Genomic DNA, 12,113 nt, shown 5'->3' with positions numbered 1-12,113 from the left:
AGGTGATTGATACATAGACTCTATGAATAAATTACTACAGATGTCAATCTTCTTAAGATTAAATGTTCAAATATATGCAAGTAAAGTGCCAAATCAAGTATTTTGTGATAAGTGTTATAAATAATGAGGTATATGGATAGAGCTGAAGGAATAGGGGCAAAAATGCTGACTCTAACTCCATCACATTGACTCCACCTTGCAGTAGTCTCTTATTTGGTCTCTATCTCCAATCTCTTTCCTCTTTAATCAACTATCCACTCAAATGTTAAATTGGTCCTACTAAAATACAATGTCCCTACCTGAAAAATCATCAATGGCTTCCTATTGCTACTAGATACAATAAAAACACCTCGACCTCATATAGTAAAGGAGTTGGTTCCCATACCATCCCACCTCAGTTGATATAATCATAGGAAGTAGTAGATAACAAAGGTAATGAAATAGTAATATGCTAAAATGGTCGAAGATATTCCTTTATGAAATGTGAAAAAGTTTTCAGATTGAATTGGAGTGGGAATGGCATTATTTAGCTGGCTAAAGACTGGCCACACCTTTGTAGACCTTTAAAAAGCTAAGCTTGCTGAATCCTAGAGATTATTAAATACTTGAGGTTCAGTTAAGGATGAAAAGCGATTTTGTGGAGGGTAACCCTACTACAGGAGATTGGGAAGGGGGGAAAGAGGATTCTCTCTCTTCCTCACCTTCCTTCCTTTGCCATGGCACCTTGCAGGAGCTACTTGACCAATAGGAGACATCACATCCAGGAGAAAGCAGAGACAGACTAACACACATAGAGAGTCAGAGGCAAGAAGCAGTTTCAAGGACTGTGATACCTGTAGCAATTTACAGATAAAAGCCAACTATTCAAAAGAAAACTAATTCTGAAAGTCTGGAGTTAAATTGTAAAAGGAATAGGTCCAAACAACTCAGTGAAGACACCACACCCAGGCGGGAAAAATATGAAGAAACCAGATAAGAAGAAATGATATCCTGGTCCTGGAGTACAAAAGGCATGACTTGCAATGACCTTATATGTGTACCTCAATACCATATATACATACTTACTCATCATGGTCATACATACCCTTGTGGTCACTCTTCCCAGAGACACTGTAAGTATTTTTGAGAAAGTTCATTTCTGGTTTAGATGGGGAAGAATGCTTTGTAGATGAAGCTTTTAACTATGCCATTTAAGTAAATGAATTTGCTTTGAACTAATTGTATCTACTTAGATTAAAGGTAAGTTCATTAGTGGAAGTTTATGAACTATAGTTTTAGGAGTGCAGACCCACAGGGTGGCCTAGATGTGAGAATATTCATCCCCCTTGAGGCCCAACCTGTAAACCTGTGAATACCAAGGTGAAGAAATATCCCCCTAACTAGATGCTGTACTCACATTTAAACATCTCTACAATCTGGCTCCCATTTGTTTCTTCTGTATTCTTATTTCACATGACTCTCCACATACTCTCTAATCCAGCCAAATTGGACTACTAGGTATTCCTCATATATGACATTCTATCTCTCACTTCTCTGCCTCATGGAATCCCTAGTTTCCTTTTAAGAACAACTCAGGTGCTACCTCCTTCATGAAACCTTTCCTGCCCCCTCTCTCTTTCCAATTATTAGCACTCTCTCCATCTTGAAATTATTTTATATTACTTTGAGTATATTTAGAAATTAATTATGTGTGTACCTGTTGTAGAACTCTCCTGCCTTCCCCCAAATGAAATGTAAAATCCTTGGAGGAAGAGCCTCCTTTTTTTGTCTTTGAATCCTCACCACTAGCATAGTCTTGTATACAGTAGGCATTTAATGTTTGTTGACTTTAATTGAAATCATTTGCCCTCTCTAAGCCTCAGTTTCATCATCTATAACATGAGATACTTGAGTTGTATAATCTCTAAGTTTCTTTGGAGCTCTGAAGTTTTATGAGTTTCTGAATGCTTTTTTTCCCCCTGCTTCCTCTCATCTCAAGTTCTGCCAAGGAGAACAAACATACTGAGTGATCTTAGTTCCAGTCTGAAAAAAATCAGACTACTTTGCAGCAAAGATAAAAATCCAAGCAATATTAGTTCAGTTTGTTATTATTGTGAAAGATAAAATAAACATCAAGTAACTCTTGACTGCAGTGCCAGCCCTTCTGAATAGGTTTTTAAAATGAAGTTCTGTGTAGTAGAAATTAAAGGTCTTTTTCTAAGCAAGGAATTTTAGATTAACGTGCATGGTCAAAATGCCCTCATTCTATACTCCCATTCAACAGTGGATCCGTGTGTGTGTGTGTATACACACAAATATTTATACACACATATATGTGCATATATGACACATATATACACATATGTATATATACATGCCCACATGTGCGTAAGTATACACAGTATGTGTATATAGATATATAATCTCCATTTCTGAGGCACTAATGGCATATTTAGATACAGTATAAAATAGTGACTTAGGTGGAAGGGTAAAAGCCAGGCTTAGAGTAAGGAGACCTGTGTTCAAAATCCTGCCTCTGACAGACTAGACAAGTCAATTGGCCTCTCAGTGCTCTAAAAAAAGTCTTTTAAGATTCTAAGGTTCATGCAGTAGGAGATCTGAACTTGTGGAGGAATTCCTCACACTGAAGAAATCACAAGTTTGGAGATATGTGTTGGAAAAATAGAAACATTGAGAAAATAGAAGGAAAGATCTATGTGAAATGGAGAAGATATATAGTAACTTTTCAACTCTGAGTCATTAATGAATAGCAATCCTTACCCTTCCTACAAACCTAGTTTCTCTCAAAATATAATTCAATATACCTGAAACAAAATATAATTCAGTATACCTTAAACGTTCATTTCAATAAGCAATAATTAATATTTTCTTGTCATTTTTGCGTCCGCCTCTTCCCTGAAGCAGACCATCTGGAACTGCTTAAGGCTGCCAGGCTGTTGGGATTTCTGTCTCCCTCTTGGGAGGTCCAACCCAGACTAAATGAATAACTGTTTGAAGAGCAACCTGTGTGAAAATGTGACATGTAGTACTAAAAAAGATTTGAGAACACTGATTTTTCTAGGTTATAACTGAGTGAAATAGTTACCCAGCATAGTAAAAGAAAATCAGGTGCACAGTACTGAACAATGTAACCTATAAATGTGGAACCTCAGATTCACATCTACTATATCACCAGTTAGAAACCCCTTTTCTCAAATCATTGTAAATTTAGGTACATATCACTTCCACTTTTCAAAAGGGAGTATTTGTTTTTACTAACTTCAGGAATGGGAACCATATAAGCTATGGAAGGCATAGGCGAAGGAAATGACAAACCACTCTAGGATCTTTGCCAAGAAAACCCCATGGATAGTATGTATGGTCCACAGGGTCATAAATGAAGAACTGAACAACAAGAAGCAGAAGATATAGGAAAGGCAGCGTGGCATAGTGAACAGAGAGCAAGTGCTGGGTTCAGGTTCCTCCTCCGACACATATTGGCTATGTGACACTGGAAAATCACTTACCCTTTTAATGCTTTAGTCTACCCTCTAAAACCAAAAGTTGCAGAAAAGGTACTGACCTGCATTGATACAGGGTGTTTTCACATCTGGGATTTTTCTATACCAATAAAATCACAGATCCAGTCCCTATCTCTCAATATAGACTATCTTCTTAAAACGTTTAATTGAATCTTTAGGTTGATATTTGAGTAGGTGTTCAATTACAGAGAGAAATACAGTAAAATATATTTCAGTCCAGGCATATGGAACTTTCAAATCACTGGAATAGTTTATGCTATGGAGGATGAGTCTAATAACTATGTTTTTAGCAAAATACTTAAGGGTAGATGATACTTCAGAATATGTATTTCACTAAGCTTACTAATGGCTCTTAAAATGATTTGATCTGAACATACACAGATCAAATAAACAAAAAAGCCTTATCAAAAAAAAAAATTTAAATAGTCTCTACTCCCCAAGGAATTTTTGCCCAAGGAATAGATTTTTCTTTCAAAATGTTTTCTTCTCATTCAGTTTTAAGGAATCTCTAGGTGATGTATCTGTTTCTAATTTTGAACCCTGAGACTAACCTCCAAAAGTTATTCCTAGATACTACCTTGAGCTTTTTTCTTTTTGTTTTTTTTTTTAACTTTCTAATTATGATTGGAATTTAATTTTGTCCAGTAAAACACTGATTTTCATCTTAATGGATGACAATGTAACTGCTTATCTCAAGCTGGGTAGGGGACCTAAGCTTAAAAGCTAGCAAGATAAAGACTTTATATGTAATATTTACTGTTCAGTTCCCAAAATTATCGTCAACAAATCAGTCAAATGGAGGAGAGGATTGGAGAGTGAGGGTGGGAGATATACAATGTGATTTCTTTAAAAAATACAATCCCAACCAATGTGCACATAAAATATTTCAGAAAGGGGTAAGATTTTTTGTTGTTGCTTTTTGCAAGTTGTTGCTTTGTTTCCGGCCTATTTATAAAGCATTTATTAACTATTTTGAGAATGTTAACATGTCAGATGAGGGAAACAATGATTTATATTGGAGCTGTTCTGTTAGAATCAACAGCCCTCACCCTTTCCACAATGGGTAGAAAATACTAACACATATGTAACTTCATATAAGTATTTTAACATTGACAAGTATCTTTAATCTATTTTTAAGCTATCTTTGATATTTCCAAAAGCAAAAGAACAGACAGATTTTTGAGAATATTCTGAAAGTTTCTTATCGTAAGTGATTCCATACCTATTTCTAGCACCTCACATTTTTTCCCCCAGTTTTATTTCAAGTCTCTTTTATGGCATTTAGGAAACCAATATTTCCAAATGTTTTAGAGAGAAAACTGAAATAGGAATTTCAGCTTCGAGTCTCAAGAAACAAATACTGGGGCCATTTGTATATCATTTCCTTTGTCATTAAAGAATCTGGATGTATAGATTCTCATTTATGAATCTTTATTTTTATTTGCAGCTATCAACATAAAAAATCTAAGATGTGTAAAGTATAAGAAAAATTGCTATCAATTTTTATGTCATCAATTTTATATATAGACATATCTCATACCAATCAAACCAGCCATTTTATCGTACTGCCAAATAAAAACAGAACATTACTAGAAAAATAACATGACAATACAAAGCCCTCTTCTGAAGTAAAATTATGTTGGTTACAATTAATTTTCCTGCTAGCTTATTCTTCAAATAAATTTTCATTATCCGGTAAGGGATCAATCTGTTGTTCAAATGGCTTTTTCTAGTTGAAATGCTGAATGCATTTTGACTCAACACACTGAAATTACTGTTCTCTTTTCCATATGAAAATATGCATTCACTTATTACCTACTTTTTCTTAAGAAGAAATAAATAATTTGTGGAATGACAATATTCTGTGGCGATAAAATTAGTTTGGACTAATGGCATTTTTTTGCACTTTCTGCAGTATTTTGAATGTATCTTTTTCTTTAATATGTCAGCAAGTGCACTTGCAATGACAACAATTAACTGACAGAACTCAGAATAAAATGAAGGTGGAATGCATTCCTTCAATTCTCTCAGTTTAGTAGACATTCTCATTTTAAAAATAAATCTTCAGTACCTCTGCAAAAAGACAGTTTTGCAAAAAAGTCAATGAAGCCTAGAAAGGGTGAAATATTAACAGTAACCCATCTCTACCTGTCTTCCAACTTAATTTTTCCCCTTAAGAATCCTTCATTTTGACATTAAGAATGACTCTAAGCAAGTAGTTATGTGCTGGTGTGTGGGGGTGTATGTACATGTAAAGAGTTTTAAATTTCCTGACCCTTCCTAGTTTGCCCTTTGAGAAATTCCAGAGACAAAGTTCAGTTTAATTACAGTAGGTTCTGTGGTAGTATACTTTTTGGGAACCAGAGTAACACCTTGCGTTATAATTATCGACTAAATAGCAAAAGCTCCCAAGTTTACAAATGTTTTCACAACTTCATTTGTCTCCTCCTGTGGCATCAATTAAAAACATCCATTTTAAAAGAAATTCCATTTTAACACATTTCTATATGACGCCCATAAAAAAGTGAACTCAAAAGTAGAATGCCAGACAAATCTTGGTAACTGATTTTTAGATCTCTGAATTTTAGTGCAGAGTCCTAAACCCTAGTACTTTCTCTACCCCTCATCCCCTAAATCCAATGAAAAGCACTTGAGTGTGCCAGAACATCTTCAATTTGATAAACCAATCTTAATTTTCTGTTTTAATCAGTTATAGAACCATTCTCCACTACCGCCACCCAAATCATCCCCTAACCTTGTCTTGCAATTTGGAATTGACTTCCTTTTTTTTAAAACTTCCCTCCCACCACATTTTAAATTAAATTATTAGCACCTCGGTGAAGTAAGAGGGGTAGCTTGGAGTAGAAACTAGAATACTTCCAAGGGGGTGTGGGGGTGGTGAAACCTAGGTTCCAATTTGTCTTTGACATATATTGGTTGGGTGACCTGGGCTATGGTATCTCAGTACTCTAGGTAACTCTAATGGCAAAGCAGTTGCTGAATCCTATTGATGGAGAGGATTTCCTCACCCAGAATACTGGAATCACCAAGCCTGACCAAAATAAAATGCTGTGAAGTTGCCCTCTTCGGTTGAGATTTCCCCACTGCATGAAGTCTAAAAGGTTTTCTCATTTTTTGCACACTAACCAGCACCACCTCGAGAGGAAATCCAGTCTCCGGGCATTCCTATGCTCTTTAGGAGCCATTCTCATTTTTGCTACCGTTGCCATTACACAGGAGGTCTCTCCCAGCCCCCTCGAAGGACAGACAGTCACCACTCTCCCGTGGCTGTATAGCCGGGGGTGGGGTGGGAAGGGAGCACAGGAGACTTGGAAGAGCGGACCAGGAAGGAGGGAGAAACTCGGGTTGCAAGGGCAAGTACAGGATGGAGACAGGGAAAGTGGGCGATGAGGGAAGGAGGAAGGGGGAGCAGAGGAGGAGATGCCTGGAGGGGGGCGCAAGGATAGAATGGAGACTTAGAGAGCAGGCCAGGAAGGAAAAAGGTACCCAGAAACAGGGGCATGCATAGGATGGAGATGAGAACGGCTGGCTGGGGAGGAAGGAGGTACCTTGGAGCTGAGAGTATAGGATGGAGACTTGGAGAGCAGGCTAGAGAGGAAGAGGTACCCAGGAATGGGGGTGAGTATAGGATGGAGATGGGGACAGCCAACAAGGGAGGAAAGAGGGACCCAGAAGCAGGAGGAAAGCATAGAAAGAAGCAATCTTAGAGCTGAGAGCAATAGGATGGAGACTTGGAGACAGGGCAAGGAGGAAGGAGGTAGCCTAGAGCAGGGGGAGAGCGTGAGATGGAGCATTAGAGAGCTGGCCGAGGGAGAAGGAGGTAGCCTAGAGCAAGGGGCGAGCGTGAGATGGAGCCTTGGAGAGCTGGCCGAGGGAGAAGGAGGTAGCCTAGAGAAAGGGGCGAGCGTGAGATGGAGCCTTGGAGAGCCGGCCAAGAGAAAGGAGAGACGAGAAAACAGAGAGAAAGCCACTAGAGAAAGCCAAAGAAGAGCCGCGGAATGGTCCATGCAAGAAAGGGCAGCTGAGGTCACGGGGATGGGTCCGGGAGGAAAACGAAGGAAGGGACGTAGAAGCTGGGCCCGAACCGGGGGCGCGGGGGCTGCGGCGGGGTGGGCCGGGGCGGGTGCGGGACCTGGCGGCTGGGGCGGGGGCAGCGCTTCTCCCCCCCTTGCTCTCCCTCCCCCACCTCCAGCCCAGAGGCCGTCCCGGCCACTTAACTATTTGTAGAGCTGCTGCAGGCACAGGTCCAGGCTCTCGCCCTCCACCTCCTCCGGGGTGATGCGCTCCGAGAGCGGCCGCGGCAGCGGGGGCAGGGGCGGCGGCGGCGGCTGCTGCTGCGGCGGGGGCGGGGGCCCGGACGGGTGCCCGGGCCCCGCGCCCGCCTGGTCGGCCACCCCCTCCTCCGTGCCCTCCCCGTCCCCGTCCTCGTCCTCGGCGGCCACCGCCTCCTCCTCCTCCTCTTCCTCCCCGGGCTCTGGCACCCGCCCCGCCGCCGCCTCGTCCTCCGCCTCCTCCGGAGTCCCCTCGGCCGCCGCCGCCGCCGGCTCAGGCTCGGGCTCGGGCTCGGACTCCGGCTCCGGCTCGGGCTCGGGCTCGCCGCCGCCGCACGGTCCGCGGAACTCGCCCAGGAAGAGCTCGAGGAAGCGCCGGTAAGTTTTCTCCTCGGGGCTGCAGCCGGCCATCATCGCTGCTCATGCCCCGGCGCGCGCCGGGCGGGAGGGGGGCGGGCGGGCGGCCGAGCCCGGGAGGGGCGGGGAGGGGGCTGCCCTCGAGCCTCTTCTCGGTTCCCCCAAGGGCGGTGAGCGACCGCACCGGCACGAGCGATCAGCACTAGGGTTGCCTGGAGAGGGCTCCCGCAGGCGTGCGCGCCGCCGAGCACGGACGTGCGCGACCCGGGGGCGGGGGCAGAGGAGAGCGCGTCCCCCTCCCCTCCCCTCTCCCCCCCCTCTCCTCCGCTCCCGGGAGAGAAAGTTGGTTCAGAACGCGCGCCCCCGGCTACGACCGAGACCGTCCCCACCGAGCCGCGGCCCTCCCTCCAGCCCCCGGGAGAGCTGGGCCCGCGCCGCCTTGGAGACCGTCGCCATGGCAACCCGCTTTAATTAAGACTCCCCGGGTCCCTCCCGCCGGTCCGCAGCGTCGTCAGGCCCCGGCTCGCTTCCCCACGCCCCCACCCCCGAGGATTCCCTCCCGCCGCTCCCCGCCGGAGCGGACGCCGGGCTGGGAAGCTCCCGGCCGTACCTCAGTTTCCTCGCCTGTAGAATGAAGTGAAACGAGGCCATCTTCTCCCGCTTGTCTGCGAGGATCCTCCTAGGAGAATGGCTAGGGGCTGCTCGGACGTTCGCCAAAGGGCTTGATCCAGAACCTATCATGCTATCGATTATTCCACCGAGGCTCGCCCCTCCCCCGCAGCCCTGAGACTGGATCTCCGAGGAGCTTCCCACCCGAACCACACACAAACCATCGGTGTGCTATAGGTCACACCTAAGACTCTGCCCTGCGCTGCAGGTGGTGGAGGTGCAGCGCGACGATTCTGCGACCCCCTGGGGTAGCCCCGAGCTTGGGCCCTCGGGGTTGGCAGAACCCCTTGGCTAATTCTAGCTGCCCTTGGGTGCCAGGTTCCTCGGCTTTGGAGACGGGAAAGAAGTCCCCTCATTGGCTACTGATCAGGAAAAGCCAGGACTCAGTGGACCTTTACAAAGGGAATGCCTGTCCTGATCTCCCTTCACTTTTCGTGTAGCAGATTGTGTCGGTACTGCTACCCGAGGCTTCCCCTGAGGCTCAGGGGGAAAGCAGTTTATCCCATCCCCATCCTAGCTGCCTTTTGGCAGTGAGCACATGGCAAGCCGAAGTCCATGTTCTGCCTATATTTCTGAGGCTACCCTCTCTGTGTTTGTTTTTTCCTGTTCTTAAGTAAAAGAATAATTGACCCTGAGGTGGATGTGTCCAGGCTTAGAGAGCACCCTGTGAGATCGATGGGTTCCTCAATCCTTCTTTGTTCAGAGCTGACTCTTTGCAAGGGCAGGAGTCTTGGGCAACTACTCCAGAATTCTGTAAGTAGAGGAGAGGAGCCAAGAGGAGCCCAAGTCTTGACCTAGTTTGCCAGAAGATTTTTACCAGGAATGGAGGGTGGAGAGGGAGAATGAAGAGTGAAGGTGAAGTGTAAAATGCCCACTCAGGTCCCCCAGAAAATGCCTTAGGTTTAGATGAGGTTTAACTATCAGCCACAGGAATGAGAATGCCAAAAGTTATCGCCACTCTGTCCAGTATGCACTTGTGAATGTTCTGTGTTTAGCATTACTTTTGTGTATAAGAAATATATATCTGTTCCATATTTGATTCACATTGTACAATGAGTACCTTTCTACTTACCAACATCCATCCCCTTTCTGTCAAGTCAGGATGAAATTAAAAGTTAAATTTTAAATAAATCATCTGGATGACACTGGGGTAAGGGTATGGAAAGCTGAAAAGTATGAGAACATGTATCCTCTCTCAGTAAAGGTCAAGATTCCCCTCACAGTACTGAACCCCTTTCAGCTGTGTATGGGGGAAGGGAACCATTGATAAGGTCCTTTTAGTGGAGAAGGAATAGATTGCCTCAACCTTTCTGACCAGCATGGCCTCTTATTGTTAGAGTGTGACAGACTCATGATCTGTAACATTATGCTGCTTTGCTTTCCTTCTGGTTTCTAAATATGTGGCAACACAATCACTAAGATATAGCTCCACTGCAACATATAGCTGAACAATAAGGCAACATCTTATTTATCCTCTACCCTGAGCAATACAACCTCATAAACTACCCATAAGGCCAATTCCATTGGCTGCTGCCTGGCCTTAGGTCTGTTAATTAATTGGATTTGAAGTCTGAGGTAACTTTTCCAGTCAGTGGCAAGAGAGATAGTCCTCCGCCAGCTGTTGTCATATAATATCCCAAATCCCTGCCCTGATACTATTATTTTCAGATCAAGTGGTTTTGACCCCAATGTACAATATTATGGCATCATGTAAATTAAAGATTTCCATTCGTAGTCCTAGCCTAAGGAGATTAAATAATACCTGACAGGGAATGTTGAGTACTGTACATGAATCCCTCACATTTATTTTGGTCTCAAAGGTAAAACCCAATAAATAAGACGGCTGCCAGACAGCCTAAATGTATTTATATATGTTTTCTGTAAAACACCAACAGTGTAGAACAACTTCACTGTTTGATGCCAAGAAAGTCTTTCAACTCCTCAGCTCTCTTTGTTATTCAACCCACCTGTTCGTTTCTGTTTCAGAATACCTTCTGTAAAGATTAAAGAAAGTTTTTGCTGAAAGCATAAATGACCACAATATTTAGCTCCTTATGACTGGTTAATGTCTCTCAGGTTTTCTTTCACACTTTGACATTTAAAAATTCAAGATTGCACAGCTGTCAAATGTAACAATATCAAACTATCACTCCCTGCTTCTCAATTGAGTTACTCTGTCTAGATCACATTTATTTGTGACATTAATTTATGACTCAACTAGCATATCAAAGAGAAGTGATATATGTTGGGAAAACATTATTACTAACAGTGATAGAAAGTGAAAGAAAAAGCTCACACCTACATGTTACAATGTTAATGGTACCATAAATGAGAGAAGTGCTTGCTTTTATCTGAGGGAGATATACAGTACTCTTAAATAGTAATCCCTTCAGGGAGGATCAATAAGGATTCCACGGAGTCCACTTAAAATAGAGCAGCTCTGCCATTATTGGCTGTTAATAGTAGTGTTGGGATCATGGAGTCCCTGTGCAGAAAACTTCACCACTGTAAGAAAATGTCTCACCTCTTTTATATTGTGTTGGCTCACATCCTGATACTTCACCTTTTTTTTAAACCCTTTAAGCCTTCATGTTTCCCTCCTCTTTTTTTTTATTTACTTTAACATTTCCAGGATCTCTAATTTCATCTGTGTGAATACTTCCTCTACCACTACAAATCTCAACACCCTGTAAGATTTAGCTTTTGGCCTTGAAAAGTTGCTGTGACCAAAAGTTAATCATCCTATGTCAAACCTATGATGGACTTCTCTAAATTTCTTTTCTGATATTTGAAAGGCAAAGACTAGTAGGAACCAAAAGTAGAGAAATATAATTACAAGGTATTTGGGGTTTTTTTCCCTACTAATGTCCAATACCTCATTGTATCATGAAGGTGATCCTGAAGGTTTGTAAACATCTCAAACTCAATATATCCAAACCAGAATTATCATTCTACCCCCTACCCTCCCTAGCCTCAGTCCAACCCTACTGATCTTCCTAATTTTCCTGTATCTATCGAGGGCACCACATTCCTTCCAAACACTCCATTTTAAACTTAGGTATCATCCTTGACACCACTCTCTCTTTCACCCTCCCACCTCATATCCAATCACTTGTCAATTCTGTCTCCACAACATCTCTTGCATCTGTTCCATTCTCTCTACTCACACAGATGCCATCCTAGTTCAGGACTTCATCACCTTGTGCCTAGACTATTGCAACAGCCTCCTATTTAGTCCTCCTTCCTCTAGCCTCTTTCCTCTTCAATTTGTTCT

The 12,113-nt window shown here is 43.0% G+C and overlaps 1 protein-coding gene across 1 annotated transcript in view; it reads right to left on the bottom strand.

Annotated features, from left to right (window-relative positions):
• Window positions 1-8,330, bottom strand: part of PPM1E (protein phosphatase, Mg2+/Mn2+ dependent 1E) — a 187,370-nt gene extending 179,040 nt beyond the window's left edge. The window contains exon 1 of the mRNA XM_072646858.1: window positions 7,761-8,330. Within this exon, the coding sequence (XP_072502959.1) occupies window positions 7,761-8,227 (467 nt within the window). The 5' untranslated portion in view covers window positions 8,228-8,330. The remainder of the gene's footprint in view (window positions 1-7,760) is intronic.
• Between the last annotated feature and the right edge of the window lie 3,783 nt (window positions 8,331-12,113).

Source organism: Notamacropus eugenii, chromosome 2 (assembly GCF_028372415.1).
Source record: "Notamacropus eugenii isolate mMacEug1 chromosome 2, mMacEug1.pri_v2, whole genome shotgun sequence".
NCBI lineage: Eukaryota > Metazoa > Chordata > Mammalia > Diprotodontia > Macropodidae > Notamacropus > Notamacropus eugenii.
The sequence above is the reverse complement of the archived record's forward strand: the minus strand, read 5'-3'. Positions and strand labels throughout refer to the sequence as shown.